Source organism: Maylandia zebra, linkage group LG20 (assembly GCF_041146795.1).
Source record: "Maylandia zebra isolate NMK-2024a linkage group LG20, Mzebra_GT3a, whole genome shotgun sequence".
Taxonomy (NCBI): Eukaryota; Metazoa; Chordata; class Actinopteri; order Cichliformes; family Cichlidae; genus Maylandia; species Maylandia zebra.
The window spans coordinates 33,025,085-33,050,294 of record NC_135186.1 but is presented as its reverse complement, the minus strand read 5'-3'; the positions used below and the strand labels follow the sequence as shown (position 1 = coordinate 33,050,294).

At 40.7% G+C, this 25,210-nt stretch overlaps 2 protein-coding genes across 3 annotated transcripts; one reads left to right on the top strand and one right to left on the bottom strand.

Annotated features, from left to right (window-relative positions):
* Nucleotides 1–528: 528 nt before the first annotated feature.
* On the top strand, nt 529–3,872 carry LOC101486239 (uncharacterized). Its single transcript, XM_004560236.4, has 6 exons — nt 529–616; nt 1,323–1,661; nt 2,351–2,431; nt 2,962–3,054; nt 3,144–3,199; nt 3,287–3,872. Exons 1-6 carry the CDS (start codon nt 571–573, stop codon nt 3,389–3,391), a joined length of 720 nt encoding a protein of 239 aa, XP_004560293.3. The 5' UTR covers nt 529–570; the 3' UTR covers nt 3,392–3,872.
* LOC101486532 (torsin-1A-like) lies at nt 3,844–12,020 on the bottom strand. Of its 2 annotated transcripts, XM_076878545.1 has the most exons (5): nt 11,745–12,010; nt 8,094–8,359; nt 7,822–7,994; nt 5,692–5,819; nt 3,844–5,616 (listed from the first exon to the last, which is right to left on the bottom strand). In XM_076878545.1, the coding sequence occupies exons 1-5, from the start codon at nt 11,971–11,973 to the stop codon at nt 5,372–5,374; spliced, it is 1,041 nt and encodes a 346-aa protein (XP_076734660.1). In that variant the 5' UTR covers nt 11,974–12,010; the 3' UTR covers nt 3,844–5,371. The 2 variants fall into 2 exon arrangements, with proteins under 2 accessions (XP_076734660.1, XP_076734661.1); XM_076878546.1 differs by lacking the exon at nt 3,844–5,616 and having other exon boundaries at nt 5,737–7,728; nt 11,745–12,020.
* Between the last annotated feature and the right edge of the window lie 13,190 nt (nt 12,021–25,210).

The window sequence follows — 25,210 nt, the reverse complement described above, 5'->3', positions numbered from 1 at the left end:
AGCATTTACCTTCTGCTGCCTTCATCAAAAATGGGCACTGATGTACATGAAATACATAAACTGTAAATAATTAAACAATGTGGTCAGACATACTGTGACCATTAAATTTCAGACAGTCAACATCCCAACAAAAAATACTCAGGTTGAAAAAGTTATTGTAGGAAGGAAGATGTGGCGTGAAAGTTCACTCCAGGTGAACCTCAGCGGGGGTTCAGTTAAAGTGTTTTTGTTTTTAAGATTTTATTTTCTGCAGCGTTAGCGGGGAGGGTAACCTTTGTGTTTTCAAAACAAAGAAAACAATCTTTAAATCCTATATTTTACTGGTAACCAGTGAAGATAGGCCTTTACTGGGCAAGTATTACTGGTGAATTCTGAACCAGCTGCAGGTCAATAGGACTGACTGATTCCTAACACAATTAAATGGTGGGTGTAGAAGAAAAGTTCAAAGCAAAATGAGGAAGTGAGACACTGAAGTGTGTAGCTTCAGCTTCCCGACTGCTCAGATATTTAGAGACTAGAAGCAGTGAAGTGATCTCCTGCAGTTTATTCTCCTACTGAATTAACTTCAGAATGAACATCTACTGTCTCCTCTTCTACTGGTCCTTCTTCTTCTCAGGTGAGAACTCATTGTCCTTCTCATCATATTAATTCAAGCAGTTTAAAGCAGCTATAGGTTCACTCAGGCGCTTTACTTTATTGTGCATTTCAGTGTTTCAGTATTAATCATATGCATCTGTTTCAATATATTTTTGTAATCTAATTTAGTAAGAACTAAAAGGAGTGTAAAAAAAAAAAACTATCTAAACCTAACTGGCCCAATGCTAAAAGAAAGGAAACCACGCAAATACTTAATAATAATTAATAATAATTAAGAATGATTAATACTTATTTCCTTTTATTTTCTGTCATAGTGCTATTTAATTTATGTTTTTATTTATAAACATTAGTTTGACAATTTTCAGCCAAAAATTAAAATTTGACAAAGTAGTAAAACCTTGTGCAAAGAAAGAAGGCAACCATTTTTAATGAGCATGACATAAGCTTAAAAAGAAAAAAAGTTTAAAAATTTTAACTAAGCAGTTAACTGACTGGACCTTTTAACCCAGAGTAAAATTTCCACACTGTAAGATTTAACAAATATAGAGTTAATTATATGAAAGAGAGACGAATGCAGACGTAAAACTTGATTGTCGGTAATAAACTAGATGAATTAAACAGAATCAGAGATATGCTGAACGTTCTCAGCCTGATGCTGGATTCTGTTCAACAATTAACGTTTAACAGAAAAGAGTAATCACTATCATTATGTATGTTTTCCACAGCGCTGTGTAGCTGTGGGCTCATCAGTGCAAAAACAATCATCCACACAGAAGGAGGCAGTATCACAGTGGAGTGCTCCTTCTCCTTATCTGGAAGAAAAAAGTTTCTCTGTAAGGATAAATGCGAAGAAGGAGACGTTCTCATTGAAACTGAAGGTGACACAGCTCAAAGGGGCCGATATAGCATCCAGTATGAAGAGGGATCCTTTCCAGTATCGTCTACAGTTCTGTATGTGAGCTTCACAGAGCTCACAAAGTCCGACTCTGGACGATACTCGTGTGGTTTGGAACGGCCTCTCTTACCAGACTCATATCAGGAGTTTGAAGTCAGAGTTATAGATGGTGAGTTTCTTCGTCATTTATAAATAAGGACAAATCAAAATCCTCAGTCATAATCCTCACAATGCATTGCATTTTTATGGATCAGCCATAAAGTTTTCACCATTTCGTTTCATCTGTTTTGTGTAATACAAGTGCCGCACCTGCAGATTTACCTGCAAGAACAGTCAAGACATGTTTTACTTTACAATCCAATATTGAGCCAGTATTGATAATATTAAAACTTTACAATTTTAACATGAGGTTAAAAAAAACTAAACAAAAAAAACAACCTTTTACTGTTAAAGTCTGATGTGAGCCTTTGTTTCAGACATGAAGGTCACAAATAAGAAAAATGACCTCACATAGACATTGAACAATCCCACTTAATTCTTAAGTCATGCCTTAAACCAAGTAATGGTTTAAGAAATCAATGGTTCTACTTTTTATTATCAAGATTTCTGCAAATGTTAGCTTATTGTGTTCCCGGGTAACATGTATAAAAAATACTCTGGTCCAAAAATACAGTAATTGGTGGCGACAGTCGATGTTGCCAAAACCCTCGTTTCATTTTTTTTATAGATTACAGACAGCTGCTGATCTTTTAAATGTCATATTATTATATTTAAATCAATAAACTTAGTTGTTGGTCATAAAGTATTGCATGCATCATGCAGCTACATTAATTAACTGGTTTATTTTGTTATTCACAGCCTTGAAGACTTTCCCTGAGACACTGAGGCAGCTTGAACAGCAGCAGACTGACGAAACCGCTCAGGCTCTCAGTTTCAAAGGTACAAGTGTGCACAGCTACCTCTCTCATATCTACAGAATATTTTGTTATTTATAACAAAATGTAAAGACTACTTCAAGTTTTTAAAACCTTATTTTAGGAGTCAGTCAGAAAGCTTAACTAGTGACTCTCTGGAGTGTTTTTATTGTCTGGTCTGAGTGAAATAAAGTTGATGCCTTGGACTTGGGAGCTGAGAAAGCACAAATAAGCATGTTGAGCAAAAATAAGCAAAAAGAACTCCCTGTATTTTCCTTGTCCTTGAAAATATTTGTCATCTGACTGCTCTTGTATATACAGATTCATGACTATATACACAAAATGAAAATTTTTCACCTTTAAGCTGTTAAAAGTACATTTTTGAAGGCAGACGTGGTTGGAAGTAGCATAAATAAACTTTATATACTGTCTATATATTCTACATCAAAAGGTATTTAAGTGGGTAAAGTATTCACTTAAATAATGATTTAATTATTAGTCATTTAATTTTTCTGATGTTTTCTTTTACTCCTCTGTCTCTTCTTCCCTGCTCAGCTCATGTCCTGCCTCTGGTCACATGTGTCTCTGTGCTGTTTGCTGCTGTTGTGTTGCTCTTCTACAAATGGATCAGAATAAGGGAGACTGATGGTGAGTGGTTCTCTAGCTCAATATTAATAATCTTTTAACTAAACAGAAAAAGAAAAGAAACAAAAAGCTTTTGTATTTGCGCTCCACAGGTTTGACCACCAGGAGGCAGTCAGACACAAAGAACAACACAAGCAGAAACCTGGAGGTGAATCATCTCTGTTTATGTCTAAATTCAGAGGCTGGATCACCGAGTATATGAATGTAGAACTAATACTTTACACTGTGTTGTCAGTTTTCCACATGCAGGAAGTGCTCTCCAGTCTCTAGATGTGCAGACTTCACCCCCCCAGTGGATGAAACCTGCAGCAGTCATAATAAAATCTACTGTAACCTCTGAACCTTTGTTTCACCTTCTCACCATCAGAACTAATGCAACTAAAACGATCTAATCACTCACCAAACAATTTATTAGGAACATCTTGCTTTTACCAGGTTGGGGCCACTTGTCCCATGCTGGAAGCACCTGCCGTGTGGTCATCAGGTGTTGTACATGTTTAGCAACAATACTCATGAAGGCTGTGGCACTTAAACAATGCACAGTTGGCACTAAAGCCCCTTTTCCATTAGTACCTATTCGACTCGCCACAACTCTACTTGTATGTGTGCGCTTGTCGTCAAACGCATCTCTTATGACTCGAGTGATGCTCTTAAAGGGAGCAGCTAAAAGAAAAAGAACATTAAGATCAGAAAAACATCTTGAATCCCCAAAAGACTGTTTATATGTGATATAGTGTTTGTTCAGTTTGCTTATAAATGTTATAATTGTGCCAAAAAGGACCTCCCAAGGTGTATAACCTAATAAACAAACCAGTCTTTATTTAGGTGAAAAACTGAAGTCCATAAAAATCCACAAAGAAAACTCAGAAAAGACTCCAAAATCTTCCTGAGCTCCAGAAGCACACATGAATAGGCAAAATAAGCAAACTACAGAATAAGGAGAACAGCACAGGGTTGAAATTCAGGCCAAAGTTTGATTAAAATCAAAACGGTAGCTTTTATTGCTGGAAAAAACTAACATCAAATGCAAAACTAAACAGGAAACAAGAAACTTCAACAAGAAAACAAACCAGCATCTGTCAACTTGGCATAATGAGGGTACAACACAACAAAGAATAAGGGAAAACCCAGGGCTTATATAAACAGTGGGATAACAAGGGAATGAGACACAGGAGGAGAAAACAGCTGGGAGTAATCAGACTCAATAAGACAAAAAAAAGCAAAGCAGAATCCAATGACTAAAAACAGACTGTCAAAATAAAAGAGGAAGTATAAAACAGAGAAGCGGACTCTACACTGAGGCAGAGGATTGAACCATGGGACGGGAAAAAAGCACAGAGTAGATATAACATGGACACAGGGAAGGCACACTGACTGAAACTATAAGCTAGAGCAACACAATATAACCTCAAAACAACTAAAACCACGAATAACAAATAATGAAGAAATATTAATTAAACACAAAACACTGGGTCACACCCAGGACCATGACATTGAGAATTACACACAGCTGAACAAGATCAGATAATGAGATTTGAGAAAGTAAAATAAAAACAAGGCACAAAAGACAAAGACTGTCAACTTAAAACAGAAAGTAAACATGGCAGAGAAACAAGAAACAAAGTATACAAGGGAAGCTTAAGTAAACTTAAAGTAAAAATCATTACAACAACATGATGTCACAGCCCTGGGCCTCGGAGGGAGTGAGACCTCCCTTTGCTTCAAGCAAATCCAAGAGTGCAAGGACTCGTTGACAATTGGTTAATTGGAGTCCTGTGCCTCCCTCTCGTAGGCAGATTGAAGTGTGACAGCCCACGCAGATGATTGGCTGCCTGGGGATCCCATGGTAATCCAAGAGGCAATGAGTGGCTGATTGTGTGCACTGCAGTTATAAAAGGCTGAAGCGCCTTCACTCTATTCACTTCTTTCTAATCAATGATTTTAGATGTTATTTTTTTCTCTTTTTATATAAGCAAATATGTGTTTTTGTGCTTGAGTAAATTAAAGCCCAATTTAAAAAATATAAGATGTACTATGTTTCATATTATAATCATGATGATTTTCTTTTGCGTGTACGCCAAAAATCCTGTCAAGTGGAATCAAAACATTCTTGTATGCATAAAAAATTCCTGCAACACATTTTGGAAAACTTTATACATGTAATATGAGACAGAAAATTGCATCATATTTTTATTTGAAAATCTTGTTTTCTGTAACATGCTTTGCTGACTTTTGAGTTGTCTAGTTTAGAGTTAATAAAATAAAAAAAAAAGAGTTAATAAAATCATACATACAGTAGAAATCAGAGTAGAATCAGTCTTCATCTGTATAAGTGCACCCTATTTGCTACTGTCTTGCAGCCACTCACGGAAAATACTTGCTCCAGTTTGGGGTAATAGACTAAACTTCTGGCCACCTGGTCTGCCACATTTTCATCTGGCTGAAGACCTTTGTCTCTCATCGCAGCCATCGCACACTGTACAACATGTTTGTACTCCAGAGGCAGGAATGGGATGAAAACATCAACCAGACAACTGTCAATAAAAGTTGACTTTGAAAAACCGCCTACAAAGAGAGATTTTCAGTAAGAAAGATGATCATCGTAAGTGGTGAACGATAAAGACATAAGGATACACTCACTTTGATCACTGTTGAAAACTATAGGAGAAATGAAACTTTCAAAATCTTTGAGCATCATCTCTTCTCGATCTTTTCCATTTTTCCAGAAATCTACAGCTGTTTTTGTAATTTGATCTGCTCCTGTATTGCTGTGAGAAAGAAAAAAGAAATAGTAAAAACATAAGAAGTGTCATAACGTGAATGAGCAACTGGTCCGTTTTCAAATATTTTGTATTTTATAATAGGTGCTAACAAATATAACTATATATAACTATAATATATTTTATAGATAGTAGATGCTAAGATAGCATCTTAGTTAGTTTGTTAGTTATCACTTTTCTAATCACATGCCTGTTATCATCCAGATTTCGGTGCCATGTCCTCCAGTTAAACCTCTTTTACCTGCGCATGAATTCTGCATCATCACTCCTGCTACTGCTGGACATTTCTCGGCTGTTTATCAGAATATTGGTGTCCCTTCCTTGGACAATTGTTCCCTTAAACCGCATGCTGATCATTTGCTCACTTTGTTCAATACCACTTCTTCAAATGTTCTTGATATTGTTGCTCCTTTTAAATAAAACAAGTTTAATAGGTCTAAAATGATCCTTGGTTAAACTATGTCACTCGGGCTGTCAGAAGGACGTGTAGAAAAGCGGAAAGAAAATGGAAAAAGATAAACTCCAGATTTCCTTTGATTTGTTAAGGGAAGCCCTATTTCTTTATCAGGATGCTATTCAAAAAGTATTTATCAGATATAATCTCTAACCACAGCTACAGGCCCCGTGTCTTATTCAACACCATTAATTCTGTTATCAACCCTCAACCCACCTCACACCTACCAGGGTCTCCAGCCACCTGTGAAAACATTTTTATGTTTTTCTGTCGATAAGGTTGATACTATCAGGTCTCATATCTCTCCTCCAGGTTATGATCCCTTTGTTCCCCTGATTTCCTCAGTTGTGTTTGATCACTTTGAGCCTTTTTCAGTGAGCACTCTGCCCGAAATAGTCTCCCATCTTAAACCCTCTATGTGTCACTTTGACTTTTTTTTTTTTCTTTCTCACCAAATGGACCATCCCAGCCTTGCCATATTGGTCTATTTGATTCACCTTTGATTTAATTGATTATTTTATTTTATTTTCACTTGCTGAACACAGGACAGACTTGACTGGGGAAAAGAAAAGGGAGAAAGAAAGAGGGAAAGAAAAATAGCGGGGAAGAGGAACGGTGATAAAGGGCAAAAAACAAAAACCAACAAAACAAACTGACAAAAAATACATAAATCAATCACCTGTTGAGAAAGAAAAAAGAGAAAACAAGCAAAAAAAGAGCAATATAATAAACAACATCATTGCGATGATCTATGCAAATATAACAGTAAATACTAAATATTGAATGTTGTTGTGCAGCATGCAGGACCGACAGCGCACAGTGTGCTTTGAGCCAAAAAGGGTGTAATTTGTGTGTGTGAGCACCCGTGTGTACACCTGTGAGCATGAGCGCGCTTGTATTTAAAAGGTTCCTTCATGTAATGATCTGGTAGAGGGTGTGAGGGGGGCCATAGCCCCATCCTCCTGGGCATGAAGCAGGTATGGGGGAGATCCAGGCTCCAGACATCCAGAGGCCCTCAGAGCACAAGAGACCAAGGAAGACCAACGGAGGGGCAGCTGCCACTATCCCAGAAAGAGCTGAGGAGAGCCCCAGATGAGGGGTCACTCAGCAGCCGCGGAGCAGAAGCCAGAGGGAGTTGCAGTGACGTGCCCGTGAGCTCCGCCGGCAGCCAGCTGTGCCAGAGTGACCGAGCCCCAGGCCGAGAGCCCGGGGGCACCCCACCTCCGAAGGGGCCCGAGCGAGCCCCAGGCTCCAGGCCCCGACAAGCAGCCACCAGGAGTGAGCTGGTGCGTACCTGGACGCCCATCCCCGAACACAAAGAACCACCAATGCACCAATGTCTGAGAGCGTCTGCCACTGGCAGGGGGAGTGGTGGGGGGAGATAGGCCTCCATACCTTGGATGGCCTGAGAAGTCCCTAGAGAGGTGGCATCTGATACCCGACCTGACATATATTGTAACAAATTAAGTTATTTTACCAGTCCCTAACAAAGTGGAAGCATTAAACTTACCTCTGGAAAGGCTTCCAGATTTTTACCTGAGAAAGATGATGATCGATCTTTGAAAAAAAACTCCTTCCACTTTTCCATAGTCCAAATATGGCTTTATGCTGTCAATCACACCAGGAGGAATTTTGTCCATCTCATCAAATATGAACATTGAGCGTTCACAGTTTGTAACGCTGTTTTTGATGGACTCCTGTAACTGAGACTGAGGAGAGAGCAGCAAATAGAATTAATACAGACAGAACAGACAAACCAACCAGAACAAATAAACTGAGTTTCACTTGAAACACATGATACTCCATACTTTATAGGTAACAATTTCACTTCGATGGGGGAAGTGATGTGTAGCTGAGAACACGTGAACAAACTTGCTGTGATATCCCTTCTTGTAAACATTGTCTGCAATCAGCTGGCTAACAAAGTTCTTCCCTGTGCCAGTTGGTCCGTGCAGAGAGAGCACCAGAGGCTTCTTCGGGTTATTATCTTTCATAAATCCACTCACAGATTTAAAAATGGTATTTGAAGCAATATGTTGTCCAAAGAGTTTGTTTCCCAGGTCAGCCTTCAGACCTATAGAGTGGAAGAATACAGAAAGTCACCAGGATCCGTTGCTAAAAAGTGACTGAAATTACACTAATCCAGTAAAATTCTACTTCCTGTGGTAACCTAACATGTCAAGTCAGCCTTCAGACCTTGAGAATACATAGCAGAAAGTCAGCAGGATTAGTGACTGAAAATGTGACTGACGTGAGAGGAGGTTTAAAAGAAAAGCTATTTGAGCAAGGGTGGACTTAGCAGATCTACCCACGCAAAAATTGAGACAAAATTAATTTTTTGTTCAGTGAATGGAGAAATTGCATAGACTGCACAAGAGCCCTGTCTACTTTCCAAAGGGGTGGGCAGGCTGCAGGCCGACAAAAATGTGTAGATCTTCACTCCTACAGCAATGACTGTTGCTCTGAGAAACCATCACAAAACTTGTGTACATGTGTAGTTTAGTGGAGTTGTCTACAGTGCTAACTTTTGTTAAGTATCATATACAAAACTGCCATCTCAAAAATGCCAGGATCTCAATATGGACTCAAAACAGAAGCCTGCTACTAATAAATACTGCTTTTTAGTGCCTAGCCTGATCAAGTATCTCCATAAAGATTTTTAACGCTCAACAACTGCTGTCTTTTCAGCCAGTCGTGGTTCATGTCATGAAGTCATTACAGTTAAAGTTAAAGAAACAGAGCAACAGAACTGACTTTTTGTCAGCCTGACTACAGTGCTGAAGAGAAATGTAGGGTTGTTCTTATTTTCTTCAATCAGTGATGAATAGTAAAATGATCTAGCTTTATAGAGGGCTTTTTTATAAAGCAGTAAACTACTTTTCCAGACTAAAAGATGATCTTCTAAATTAGTGCACGCCATTCCTTCTCAGGCTTTAACCTCCTAGGACCTGGCGTCCACATATGTGGACATCACATTTTGGGTTATTTAGACCAAAATACTCAATTTTGCTCTGCAAGGGCCTGATATCCACTGACGAGGACTTTATAATGCTACTGTTCAATTGAAATTTTAAAAGAATATCCTCATATGTGGCTCTCATTTTCTTAGAAACAAAAATTAGGTTAAAAATAATCTGGTAATTCTTTGTTTTTACATTCATCGGGTCCCAATCAGTCCAAATATCAAAGAGAAATTAAAAATGCATGCTGTGGAAGAGTTTGGGACTTAGGAGGTTAAGGTGAGTTTTTGAGAGTTATACCAGGAAATCAAATACTTCTGATTTAAGGCTCTCTGTTTCTGAGAAGCTACAGTATCCAGTCATTCACAGTGAAGATGTAAAACCATTAACAGTATAATCGACCTCTGTTGGATTTGCGTTCATGTAGCTGCTCTCCACTGTGTTGGTTCAGGGCATTGAAGATGATAACAGTGGGTGAATTATATTTTTCAACTTAGTTACAGTGTTTTCAGAAAGATATCTACTGTGATGAAATCTACTACCCAGTGCTGTGTAACCAAAATGTAAATGTTTTTAGGAAATGATCAGAAAAAAGAGGTATTTCAGGAAATAATGTTAAATGTTACGTTTCTATGCCATATGTCAGAACAAGATCTAGAGTGTGATTAAAGTGCTGGGGGGCTCTTTTACATTTAGAATTAATTTAATTCAGTCTAATAACAGATTAAATGCTATGCTGAGGCTGTCATTGTTAGCATCTAAACATATATTAAAGTCTGACCACTAAATCAGATTAAATAAAAGCCCTGAGAAATCAGACAAAAACTTTGTGTAAGGCCCAGGTGGACGATAGATAATAACAAATAAAACAGGTTTTTGAGTTTTCCAGTTAGAGTGGACAAGGCTAAGCATCAGACTTCAAATGAATCAAAACTCTGTCTGGGTCTTTGGTTAATTGAGAGTGGAAGACTGCTGCCACACACCCTCCTCAGCCTGCGCTTCAAGGATTCTGATAGTATGATTCGGGGGTGTTGATTTATTTAAACTAACATAGAAACATCAAGGATGATCCAGAAGCAATCTTATCTGGGGCAAAGCTAATTTAAAATAAACTGAAGCAAAGTGCAAAACTGTTCTGTGGTCAGATTTGATCAAATCTGTTGGGGTTTTTTTGTTTTTGTTTTTTGGGGTTGTTTTTACCAGCACTCAGTTCAAAGCCTGCATTTGCTGATAGGATGTTCGTGCATTATTACCTATGGAACTGGCAGCTTGAACAGCTGGAAAGATTTTTAGAGTAACATATGCTATCATTTCTTTTTCTGCAGGGAAAGCTTTGCATACTTCAGGAAGACTGTGTTAAATCATACACTACATCTATTGGAGATTATGTATCTGAATTTCAGGAGCGGGACCACGCCTCCAAACACGCTCCTTCTGGTTGCATCTATATAGGTTCCCCCCAGTTCCACAAACTGTTCATTCTCGTTTACGTGCCCCACCCACCCTCCTTGTTCTCAGTTCTTTAACTTCTTCACTTCTATTTAATACATGGGGATCTGCCAGGCCCGGGAGCCGTCGCCAGTCCCCTTCGAGGCCTTCCCCACACCGCAGCTCAATTCATGTCCAAGCATTCACCTTTACCTACTAAAACGCTGTAAATCCTAAAATGAAGACGTGGGCCCAGCCAGTGAATTACAACAGCATGACTTTGTAGAAGACTCTGGATGCTTTACATTGAGCTCTTTGCCCAGTAGATTTATATTTAAAAAACATAACATAATAATTATCAATTGAAATAATATCAATATCTGTACTGTATATCTATGGAGCTATTTTTTTAATCATACTAGAATACTAGTTCTAGTAAAGCAGAGATCACAAGCATTTCAGAAGCAGTCAAGTAAGCTAGGACTTTTGCGCCCCACCCTGAAAGCAGGTTAAACCAGCACGGCTGCTTCTTGGGTTTTGTTTTAAGAGACAAAAGACACTTTGATATCTAGACTGTGTAGAATCACAAAGACTCAAGGTTACACAGTTCTTCCTTTTCTACATGGCAAATGTATGAATAATAATAATGATAATAATACACAGTGGATCACCCAAACTGTGTGACCATGTTTGCTTCTGTATTAATCTTTTATATTGTTTTGTATTTTTTTTCATGTAGATTATTTAATATACAGTAGTTTTCAGTAACCACAAGGACTTATAATTTGGAAATACAATAAATATTTGTGTTGTATTATTTTGTTATATGCACTTTTGTTTTCAAGGCAGATGCACCCCAGTTGATTTAGGGGGTGGACTTCAGCCCACTACCAAGATCCAACCTGTAAAGGTGCTGTATCTGTGTCATTTATAAACTATATTCTTGTCATCGGTCTTTTTTCTAAACTCAATTTAAATCATGGAAATTGGTTACCTTCCCAAGTAAAGTTAAAAATTAATAATTAGACCTTTACTGTTTAGATTTCACAAGCTGTTTGCTGGGTGTGTTACCTGTCTGGTTGAAGGAAATCCAGTATGAATTACAGCTCTCGCCCCAAATAGAATTCCATGTCTCTTTGATATTAGGGAATTTGAAACTGCTGAAGGGCTCAGTTTCCTTGATCACAGTGGAGGAAAGTAGAATCCACAGCAGCAGGACATGTTGCTTCCTTGGTTTCATTTTGCAAGTATTGCACCTTAAACTAGCCCAAAGAACAAACTGACCAAGAGTTAACATCATGTAACTTCAGGGCGTTTCATCGTGAAACCTAAAAATAGACATCAGTTCAAACATACAAAAGGAAAGCAGTCTGTCCTCTCAAACAGTGTTGTCTCACTTATAGTATCGAATAGTCCCTCTTTTCATTAACCCTGTAATGTAGCGCCATCTTGTGGCCATAGTTGGCCATTGTCTTTGTAACGTGTGTGAACATTCATTCATCATTTTATACTTTACACTTTATTCTACACTTTACTAAGTACACAGTTAAACTGCTTATTATTGCAAATATCTAATCAGCCAATCACATGAAGGCAGTGTTAAAATGTACCTTGAAAGACAAACACCGAAATACCATTAGCTCAACATTTTTTTGTTTGTAACAGCGTGGCAATGAACATTTAGATGTCCACTGCTGTTCTAGCAGAAGGGTATCATTTGCAATGGTAACTGATTTAGTTTTACACACTTGAGTTTCATAATAAGACTGCCAGCCAGTTTCCGCTGTACCCGAATAATTTCCTGAATGTTACTCTAGCAAACTCTTAAAAATAACATTTATTGGTTTACAGTTTTAAAAACATTACACACCAATAAATGATCAACCATTTGTTGTCCTGTAATAAGTCATAGTGATGTAAAAATATTAATATTAATGTTCTTTTTTACTGAAAGAAGGTCGGGAGACAATCTAGTGGTTCACACTATTTTATTATCAAACAATTCGAGATGCACAGCTGTGCACACAAAGTACAATTTGTTATTAAAGACAGACAATACATGTGATTGGCCATTGATGGAGAGAGTCTGTGGTTTAAACTTGATTCTGATTTGTCCTCCTTGTGCTCTTTCCGCATGCCAATTGTTGGTGTTGGTGTCAGCTTTAACCCGACACCTTAAAGTTTCTGTGCCTTGCCCCACCATCACCAGTGCAGGAACACCATTCTATCATAACCCCCCACTCATTTCTAAGGCAGCTCTCGCTAATAGTGATCTGTATTGGTGTCAGTGTGAGCCAGTCTACCTTCAACACGCCCCTTCATACCATGAAGTTAAATACATGCAACTTTCTAATAAGAAGTTAATCAACTCTATTATGAACATACATTACAATTATTATTAAAAAGGTTATTAAAACTTATTTCTAACATATTTACAGGCTCTTGATGATGTGAATAAGCTGGTTGTGACTGCTACACCTCTGGAACACTAAAGCGTGGTCCTTCAGATGTTCATTCCCACTCTACCGTTCAACAAATTTGTCTCATAAGGGAAACAACTAGGTTGTGTAAGAAAAAGCTAATGTTCTGTCATATTAACAACTGCATTTCCTGCTGGTGCTATAACTTTAAAACCACTCCCTTCATAATCAAGCTTTAAAAGTCCTAGATAGCAAACCAGTTTTATCACTGCAATGTTCTTGGTAAATATAAAATTATGCTTTGTTAAGTTCTTTATTCACATGCGTGACTATGTGTCATTTTATTAAGACTTGGGCATTGTTTGTGATTTTGACATATCAGCTTGGGTGTTTTATTTGTCCCTTAATTTATTGATTTTGTTATTAAATATTATTAAATATTTACAATTCGGTTGTTATCTTATTATCGTTTACATTTTCATCTTGTATTTCCTTAATATTTTGAGTCTTTAGTTAAACTGGAATTAGTTGAATTTCATAGAGTTGATTAGTTCCTTTTGTTTTACCCTCTTTGCTTTATTGTCTTTCTCCCATCACGTTTACTACTGTCTGTGTTTTCCTATTTGTTGGTGGCGGTGAATTTTTTTTTTATTTATTTTTTAAACCAATGTCTGGTGATAAAGTGGTTTTTTTTTAAATTAATTTCTCTTTTTTGGGGGGGGTTGACAGTGCTACCACTTAATTTGCTGTTTTCTTTGCCACAGGTCCATATTTTCAGTTATTTTGTTTAATAAAATTATGTAAATTGATTTGCCATGCCTCTGCCTTTGTTAATAATGAGCCTGTGTGCCTTTGCAAGTAGTAAAACCTTTGCGCTGGTTTATGGCAGTTCATGAGATTTTAGATTTTTTTATTCTTTATTTCTAGACACCAATTCCTGTTGTTTGTCCATTTGAAAAACAAAAAATCTATTTCTTCAAATTAGAGCCCGACTGAAAAACCAATGGGAGGTGAAATGTTTTGGGGTTTTCTTTGTGATTTGTTTTGTTTTCAAATGTATAAGAAATCCTTATAACCTGTATTAAAACATGTCTTGCAAAAGTTGCTTTCAATATGATTTATTAGCAGTACAGTTTTTTGATTCATATCTGTGCAAATGCCCATTTCTGTAACACATTTGCTGTGATGACCTGTGTACGGTAAACATATGCATAAAAAATCAAATAAAGACAGTGTTTATTGTTTATCTACTCACATTAACTAAACAAAGCTGGGCCATTTCAGACCAATGCAAAAAAAGTAAAATCAGGAGCAAATACACAGATTTAAAAAAAACAAAAAAAAAAAACAGTGACAGTTTAAAAGGAAACCAACACTCGTTCACATATGACAGCGTTAATCTTGAGGTACCCATTTGTTACCTGAAAAAACAGAAAACTCCTCAGGCTCTTTATTCAGTATAAATGAGACAGGTGAAGGCTTCCTGATATCAAAGCTCAGACACAGAGACAGACCTCCACACAGACAACAGTGAAATATTTGAAATAACCGAAATATATTTAATTGTGAAGGAAAATAGCACAGCTTTCAACAGTGCAGAAAGTGTATGGATTACGATGGATTTTTGGTTCATGGATCTAAACCATAAACCAAACATATTCCTGATTACTGGGGAAAATTCAGTGTTGGCACACATAGACCCCTTGTACAGCAATCTGAGAAGTTAGTTAAGGAATGACTCCTCTTTGGACCCACCTCTAACAACCTCAAACCAGGATAACAGACAAAGGGAGAGAGTGAGCAGTCATCACAAGTGAACTTTACCTCCTTAGATGCTGACATTAAATGTACAAGTACAACCTGCTTGCTACAGTCATACAGCCACTCTTGACAAACACATTCTCAGAGAGGTGAACAAACTGCAAAAGTAGACTTAGTCAACATCATGGGTGTTCCCTGAGGGCATGCAGAAGTGCTGAGTGAAGTCCATTAAAGTACAGGGTGGGCCATTTATATGCATACACTGTAATAAAATGGGAATGGTTGGTGATATTAAAGTCCTGTTTGTGGCACATTAGTATATGTGAGGGGGCAAACTCCTCAAGATGGGTAGTAACCATGGTGGCCATTTAGAAGTCAGCCATCTTGGATACAACTGTTGTTTTTTCAATAGGAAGAGGGCCATGTGACACATCAAACTTATTGGTAATGTCACAAGAAAAACAATGGTGTGCTTGGTTTCAACGTAACTTTATTCTTTCATGAGTTATTTAAAAGTTTCTCTTTGTTCACAGCCATTGACATGTTGAAGAGGTTAACACGTGAGGAGCGGATTGAAATCGTGTTGATATCTGGTGAACGCAGTAACCGGGTCATTGCAGCAGATTTCAATGCAAGACACCCTACGAGACCACCCATCTCCCATGCTACAGTTAGCAAACTGCTTGCTAAGTTTCGTGAAACTGGTTCAGTGTTGCCAAAATGTGGACGCAAGAAAACTGTCATTAATGAAGAAACATCAGTGGCTGTCCTAGCTTCATTCAGCAAGAGCCCACAGTGTAGCACTCGCCGCATGTCACTGGAGAGTGGCATTAGTCGAACATCCCTTCGGCGGATGCAGAAGATTTTGTTCAGTGATGAGGCAAACTTTTATGTGAATGGTGAAGTTAACAAACAAAAGTGATGGTTTGGTGTGGTATATGGGGTACAACGATAGTGGGTCCATTCTTCATCAATGGAAACCTCAAGGCCACTGGATATTTGAAATTGCTACATGATGATGCGTTTCCCTCTTTATGCACTGAAGCTGGCACGTTCCCTGAGTTTTTCCAGCAAGATGGTGCACCACCACATTATGGGTGCCAGGTCCAAGCATTCCTAGATGAACAGTTTCCTGGAAAGTGGATTGGTTGTCGTGGGCCAGTTCAATGGCCCCCAAGGTCTCCCGATTTGACCCCCTGAGACTTTTATCTTTGGGATCATCTGAAGGCAATTGTCTATGGTGTGAAGATACGAGATGTGCAGCATCTGAAACTACGGATACTGGATGCCTGTGCTGGCATTTCTCCTGCGGTGTTGCTATCAGTGAGTGAAGAGTGGGAGAAGAGGGTTGCATTGACAATCCAACACAATGGGCAGCACATTGAACACATTTTATAAGTGGTCAGAAACTTGTAAATAACTCATGAAAGAATAAAGTTACATTGAAACCAAGCACACCATTGTTGTTCTTGTGACATTACCAATAAGTTTGATGTGTCACATGGCCCTCTTCCTATTGAAAAAACAACAGTTGTATCCAAGATGGCCGACTTCTAAATGGCCGCCATGGTCATCACCCATCTTGAGGAGTTTGCCCCCTCACATATACTAATGTGCCACAAACAGGACTTTAATATCACCAACCATTCCCATTTTATTACAGTGTATCCATATAAATGGCCCACCCTGTATACCAAAGTGATCTCTATCCACACATTTCAAACAGTAGTGTTCTGTACCACAGAGATGCTAACATTGTCTTTTTGCATCAAGCCTGTAAATTCCTACCACCTTGTGGTTGTAATTGGCTGTCATCTTTGTAAGGTAACTTGACTACCAGCAACAGGAATAAGTGTATAGTTGGTGTAGCAGTCCTGTTAACAACTACTGTGAGTAAAAAACTTCTTCTTTTTTTTTTGTGACTTATTACACTCATGATAATTTTCCTTAAGGACCTGAATCCTGAGTTCGAATTTTGGTTGGTGCACAGTGTTTAATATTGATTGGCTAGTAAATAACTTTGAAAAGTAACTTTTTATTTACTGAAAATGCAAAAGATTTCAGGGCTGGGGAACGCCCCCATTGTTTCCCTATCCTAACAATGCCTCTGGTGATCATCAAAGAATGCAATAACATTTCCGACCATTATTCTATGTTTAGAAAGTTGTTTATCCTCTACTGAGGGGGTATCAGTTTCATTCTGACTCACATAAGTTTCATTTTGAGTCTCTGCTCAACAGAAAACAAAAGTTAAAAAGTTCAGACCAACTAAGGCTACTCGTGGGTGCACTCAGCAGAAACGCACACACTACACTCTTTGTTGAGCAAGAGTAGGTGCTCCTGGTTCAGTGTTTATACTCAGTTTTGGATTGTGTAACACCTATGCCAGTCAGTCTTATCTGGCGGTGCTCTCTGAGTTACTCAGCTCCACCTCTCCTCCTTGCAGTTGAGCTAAAACCATGAGCTAAATCCTGTGTGTTTGTTTCCATTCAGAATTCTGTACAGTACCTACACCCCCCTGCTGAGAAAAACAAAGCCCCAGACAAAGACAATAAAAACCTGGCCTGAAGGAGCCCTTTCTCAACTGCAGGACTGCTTCTCAACAACTGTATGGGATTTGTTCTCCAGCCACAACCTCCAGGAGTACACGGACACTGTACTCTCGTACATCAGGAACTGTGTTGACAATGTCACCGTCAACAAAGGGTCAGGGTGTTTCCAAATCAAAAACCCTGGATGAATAGCGAAGTGCAATCCCTCCTAAAAAGCCGCAACACTGCCTTCAAGTCAGGGGACAGGGCTGCGTATAGGGCGGCCAGGGCAGACCTGAGTAGAGGCATCAGGAAAGCTAAGGCTGCCTATAGGAGGAGGATTGAAGATCACTTTGCTGACAACGACCCCAGAAAAATGTGGCAGGGGATCAATCACATTACCAACTACAGAAGCAATAACCAGGAAACATCTAGGACTGATGCCTCACTGGCTGAGGATCTAAACTGTTTCTTCGCCCGCTTTGAGACGACCAGGCCCTCAGCTGCCACACCACTTCCACCCGCCCCCAGCACTGGCACACTAACACTTAGGGAGCATCAAGTGAGGTGTGTTCTAAGGTCAGTGAATCCCAGGAAGGCGGCAGGTCCTGATGGAATACATGGAAAGGTTCTCAGAGCATGTGCTGATGAAATGACCGGAGTCTTCACTAAAATCTTCAACCTTTCCTTGTCATCAAACACCATCCCGCCCTGCCTCAAAACCTCCACCATCATCCCCATCGCCAAGAAGACAGCTGTGGCCAGCCCAAATGACTACAGGCCTGTTGCACTTACGCCTGTAGTGATGAAGTGCTTTGAGAGACTGGTCTGTCAGCACATCAGGGCCGATCTGCCTCCCACTCTGGACCCCCACCAATTTGCCTACAGGACAAACCGATCCACCGAGGACGCTATCACCATAGCGCTCCACACTGCGCTGAGTCACCTGGAGCACCGAGGAAGCTATGTGAGAATGCTCTTTCTGGACTTCAGCTCAGCATTCAATCATATCATCCCGGAGATCCTGGTCCAGAAACTGTCTCACCTGGGACTCTCCACCCCCATCTGCCTCTGGATCAAGGACTTCCTGACAAATAGACCACAGTCTGTCAGACTCGACCCCCACCGGTCCAGCACCATCACACTCAGCACCGGGTCTCCACAAGGATGTGTTTTGAGTCCCCTCCTGTTTACGCTCTACACATCCGACTGCTCCCCTACCCATCTCTCAAACACCATCATAAGGTTCGCGGATGACACCACAGTGGTTGGACTCATCTCAAAGGGGGATGAGTCGGACTACAGAGATGAGGTCAACAGACTGACTGAGTGGTGTTCAGTTAACAACCTCCAACTGAACACCACGAAAACTAAAGAACTTATCTTGGACTTCAGGAAGGGCAGAGCAGACCCGGCCCCACTTTACATTCACGGGAACTGTGTGGAGAGGGTACGCTCCATGAGGTTTCTGGGCGTGCAGATCTCTGATGACCTCTCCTGGACTGCAAATACTACGGCGGTGGTTAAAAAGGCCCAGCAGCGTCTCCACTTTCTGAGAGTGCTCAGGAGGAACAACCTGGAGGAGAGGCTGCTGGTGACATTTTACAGAGCCACCATAGAGAGCATCCTAACGTACGGCATAACAACATGGTATGCAGGGTGCTCAGCTGTGGACAGGAAAGTACTGCAGAGGATCATCAACACAGCCCAGAAGATCACTGGCTGCTCTCTGCCCAGCCTGGAGGTCACTGCAAACTCTCGGTACCTCAGCAGAGCTGGCAATATCATCAAGGACTACTCTCACCCCAGCAACCAACTGTTTGAACTATTACCGTCAGGCCGACGGTACAGGTCACATAAAACCAGGACAAACAGATTCAGGGATAGCTTCTTTCCCAGAGCTATCACCGTAGTAAATAAGCACAAAAACAATTGAACCTATTCCATACCGTCACTGTCATTATATTAATGCTGCTATTCGTACTGTCATTATATTAATGCTGCTATCCTGTATATATTGTACATACTATTGTTTGAGTACTTACGATTGTTTTTTTTGTACTTTTTATATTTTACATTTATATTTATTATTGAAACTTGCACCAAGGGAGTGGCACTCCAATTTCGTTGTACTCTGTACAATGACAATAAAGGCTATTCTATTCTATTCTATTCTAGTTGAGAATTAAAAAATGTATGATACAGGTGATGAATGCTGTAATGATTTTCCAAACATCATAGTAACATAAAAGTTGTATAAATGGCGGGAATACATCTTCAATGTTAAGCCAAGCTTCAGTGTTGCAGTTAAGATGGCGCGGCCATGTCCAGACGCCTTCCTGACCGGTCCGCTCCGACTATGCACGTTTTTAGTTTTTCACTTATTTTTTGCTCTGGTTTACATTCCAAAATCCTCTAGTTTTATAGTCTACGACAGCAGATCACTTGTAAACATTGGTGACAAGGTTGCACATTTAATCTTGGACACTTTTAAACCCGACCCATCCTGGCCACCAGCGATACTACTTGGCACGGAGAACAACAACGGACGGGCCGCTCATCCAAGGCGTAGAACAAAGAAGCGCGCTGGCATTCGGGACAGACTGAGACAGCAGGCGCATCGCTCACCGCTGGCTGCCCAGCATTCTACTGGCCAACGTACAATCACTGGAGAACAAGCTCGATGACCAAAGAGCAAGAGTCACCTTCCAACGTGACATGAGGGACTGCAACATTCTGTGCTTCATGGAGACATGGCTGACCCCCACCGTGCCGGACCAGGCCGTAACTCCGTCGGATTCATTCTTTGTGCTCCGCGTGGACAGAACAGTAGAGTCAAACAAAACCAAAGGTGGAGGAGTGTGTTTCATGGTAAACAGAAAGTGGTGTGATGCCGGGAGCATTTCTACTCTTTCCAGCGGCTGCTCGCCACATCTGGAATTCCTGAGCATTAAGTGCCGCCCTTTCTATCTGCCCCGTGAGTTCACCTCGGTCATCGCCACGGTGGTCTACATCCCACCCCAAGCGGACACAGGTATGGCTTTGTCCGAACTACATGATGTGCTGAGTTCGCTTCAAAACCAGGACCCGGGCACAGCCCTCATTGTAGCAGGAGACTTTAATAAAGCGAACCTTGGACAAGTCATGCCAAATTTCTACCAGCATGTCTCGTGTCTGACGAGGGGGGAATCGAATTTTGGACCACTGCTATACGCCATACAAGCAGGGCTACAAAGCTGTCTCACACCCGGCTTTTGGGAAGTCTGACCACAACACCATCTTCCTCATTTCCCAGTATAAACAAAACATACGGAGGGAAGAAGTAACCACGAGGGACGTGAAACGTTGGTTTGCCCAATCAGAAGCTACACTACAGGACACACTCAACAACATGTTCAGAGCATGCACAGTCGACATCAACGAGTTTACGGAAGTAGTAGTATGCTTCGGCAATATGCTAGCGGAGGCGATTATCCTCACTGCGAGAGTCACCACATTCCCGAACCAAAAACCGTGGGTGGACAGATCGATCCGCACTGCAGTGAATGCCAGGACCGCCACCTACAACGCGGGTCTCGCCACTGGCGATATGAGCTCCTACAAAGCAGCCTCATACGGCGGTGAGAGATGCCAAGTGCCGGTACCGGGAGCTACGCACCATTATGGACTACAAAGCAAGGGACACTGCACTGATCAACGCCGACTCTGCATTCACCAACAAGCTGAACCAGTTCTACGCCCGTTTCGAGGTTAGCCAGGCAGCTAATGCTAACTATCGCCTGACTACCGAGGACAGTGACGTCATCAGCGAGAGACCGGCGATCAGCATCGCGGATCACGATGTCCGAGCGGCACTGAGGAGAGTGAACACAAGGAAAGTGGCGGGGCCAGACGGCATCACCGGCCATCTGCTGCGCTGCTGTGCTGACCAGCTAGCAGGTGTGTTCACTTCCATCTTCAACGAGTCCCTGGCAAATTCTCTGGTCCCCACATGCTTCAAAAGATCCACCATCATCCCTGTGCCCAAGAACAGCAAATCCTCATCCCAGAACGATTACCGGCCAGTTGCACTGACCTCGGTAGCAATGAAGGTGTTCGAGAGGCTGCTGAAAAACATCATCTCCTCCTCCATCCCACACACCATAGAGCCGCTCCAGTGCGCCTACCGACCCAACAGATCCACAGAGGACACCATCGCCCACGTCCTGCACACCACCCTTAGCCACATGGACAAGAAACAGGGTAACTATGTGAGAATGGTGTTTGTTGATTACAGTTCAGCGTTTAACACAATAGTGCCCAGCAGACTGTTCACAAAGCTGATGGATCTGGGACTCAGCAGCCGTTTGTGTGCATGGGTGTTGGACTTCCTCACTGGCAGAACTCAGGTGGTGAGGGTGGGCAGGTGCTTCTCCAACAGCATCACCATCAACACAGGAGCACCACAGGGATGTGTCCTCTCGCCCCTGCTCTACTCTACACTTCAGACTGTGTGGCCACCCACGGCTCCAACACCATTGTGAAGTTTGCTGACGACACAGTGGTGTTGGGCGCCATCTCCAACAACGATGAGACAGCCTACATGGATAAAGTGAAGAATCTGGCATCATGTTGCCAGGACAACCATCTCCAGCTGAACGTTGGCAAGACCAAGGAGCTGGTGGTGGACTTCAGAAGGAGTCAGTACAGTGACTACAAGCCCATTATCATCAATGGAGCTCCAGTGGAGAGGGTGCAGTCCTTCAAGTATCTCGGTATCCACATGTCCTCAGACCTGACATGGTCTGCCCACATTCAGGTCCAGACCAAAATGGCCAGGCACCGCCTGTACCACCTACGACAACTGAGGAAGTTCAGGGTCTCTCCAGAGATCCTCAGGATTTTCTATACAGGCGCTGTGGAGAGCATCCTCACACAGAATTATGGTTTGGGAACAGCTGTGTTAAGGACCAAAAAGCTCTTCAGAGAGTGATCCGTACAGGAGAACGCTGCTGCAGGTTTGCTCTCCCCCGGCTTCAGGACATCTACACCAGGAGATGCCAGACTAGATCAGCGCAGATACTGAAGGACCCGTCCCATCCTGGCAACAAACTGTTCCAACTTCTGCAATCCGGTAGAAGGTTCCGCATCATCCGGGCAAGGACAAAGAGACTCAAGAGGAGCTTCTATCCCGCCCCACCCCACCCCTTTTTGCACAAGTCGAGGAGCATGTCAGGTTACATTTCACTGTGTGTTATACCTGTATAACTATGCATGTGACGAATAAAGAACCTTGAATCTTGAACCTTGAAGCCAGAACACTGAGGATGGGTCACAAATGGGTCCAAATCATAACACCGATGCAGCAAAAAGAATGGCTAAAAAAGAAGCATATTAGGGTAATGAAGTGGCCTAGCCTAGTCTGCTGCAAAAACAGACAAAACCCATCATTTCCATGGTGAAGAGAAACCAAGTGAACAACACTCTCCAAGAGGTGGGCACATCGATATCCAAGTCTACCCTAAAGAGAAGACTGCATGACAGTAAATACAGATGCCACTGTCATTTTCGTTCATAGCCTTGTTACCTCTCAGATCTACTGTAATTTACTCTTATTTGGCCTTACACAATAATCCTTTAATAAGCTTCAACGTGTCCAGAACTCAGCCACCCGTATTGTCACTAGGACTCCCTCTACCCACCACATCACCCCTATTCTGAAGCAGCTTCACTGGCTCCTGGTCAAATCTCACATTATATACATTTAAGGCTATTCATTCTCTCTCCCCACCATACCTTTCTGACTTGGTTCAGATCGCCATCCCATCCCAGTGCCTCAGATCATCCTCTTCCCTTTCTCTTTCTGTTCCTTCCTCTCCTCTTGTTTCTATGGTGTGGCAGGGCTTTTAGTCGCTCTGCCTCTTGACTTTGGAATTCCCTACCCACTTACCTCAGAAACATCACTTCATTCCCTCTTTCGAAGTCCAACCTGAAAACCCACCTTTTTAAAACTGCCTACTCCATATAAATTATCCATGATCTTAGACTTTCTATTTGCTACTCTAATTATTGTGTATATTTCATGTTTTTATCACTTTTTTATTTTGCTGTACAGTGTCCTTGAGTGTTTTGAAAGGCACTTTTAAAAAAAATTTATTATTATTATTATTATCGTTAATATTACAGAGGGTTCACTGCAAATGCAAGCCACTATAAGCTTCAAGGATAGAAAGGATAGATTGGACTAGATTGACACTAAGACACTCCCAAACCAAGACATTCTCCTTTGGGATTTTTGGTAAGGGGGAGAATTCATAGCTCCATCAAGTACGTTCAGGTCCTGAAGCAGCAAAGCAGCCCCGGACCAGAGACACACTACCACCACAAGGTTTGACTGTTTGTATGATGTTCTGTGTTGTTTTTACAGCAGACATAACGAGACTTCAGGACGAAAAAAACAAACAAACAAAAAAAAACAGCAGCAATTTTTACCTTGAAACTCTCCCGTGATTCCATTTTCACCCAGTCTCTTTCTTATGGTTGAATTACAAACTCTGATCTTAACTGAGGCAAGTAAGGCCTGCAGTTCTTGAGATGTTGTTCTAAGTTCTTTTGTGATCTCCTGCATGACTATTGTCGGTGTGCACTTGGTTGGTCGTCCCAAAGTCATAGAAATGGATTTGCAACCCTTGTCACACCAAATTTGTTGACATCTGTCAGTTGCATAGTTATCTGTCAAAATCATCTGAGGAAGTCATCTGACAAAGTAATCTGTCAACAATGCCATCAACTTTATTTCTGATCTTGAGGTTTTTAGACTGTGGCATAACGTGATGCTTTTTTAAAAATCTGTTAGCCTGATTGTTCAGACAGGTTAAATTTAAGCGATTTCTCACTTCAACATGGAAGTAATCAGGGTGTTGTAAATTAAATCAACTCAGATGATCCTATTTCATTATCATTGTGTGCAGTGATACAGCTTGTTTTAAGTTCGTCCTTCCTGATGCTTGCAGAGTTCAGTAAACTCTGTGACTAGATTTTACAATGTTCCTGTCTGATATTTGTCATCAGTTCTTAAGCACTGCATCACTGTGAAAACTGTACCTCCAAAAACAAAAGTTTTTGTCTGTGCAAACTGATATAAATCAAAAGATGCAAAAAACCCAACCTATCTCATAGATATTAGATGACTTTAGTTTCATTTGGAATCACAAGTTTTTAGTATGTTAAACAGAAAGCAATTAAAATAATTGTTTTTCTTCTAATGGTCTTCTATTATGCACTTGTCATAGTATTTGAAAAAAGCGGAAGCTTTTTTTCTTAACAGTTTTTAAGATTTTTAAGTTTTGAAAGACTTTGATAAACTTATACATACATTTATCACCACTAGACTGGACTACTGCAACTCTCTACCTCTGCCTCCAGCACTCTTCTCTCCATCGTTTGCAGTTATTTAAAAATGCTGCTGCACGCCTTTTAACTGGTACTAGAATGTATGATCACATCAATCCAATTTTAGCTAACTTGCACCGGCTCCATGTCAAATATCACATTGATTTTAAAATTCTCTTGCTTACTTTTAAAATTTTAAATAACTTGGCACCTAGCTATCTATCTGAACTCCTACAACCCCAAAAAAGAACAAAGATCTTCTAGTCAGATGCTCTTAGTTCAACCAAGGTCTCGGCTGAAGTCCAGAGGTGATCATGCCTTTGCAACTGCAGCACCTAGACTCTGGAGTAAACTTCCTGTTGATATTCATACTTCTGAGTCTATTCAGTCTTTTAAATCACTTCTAAAATTCACTTTTTTACTTTGGCTTTTAAATCAAAGTAGTTTGACTATC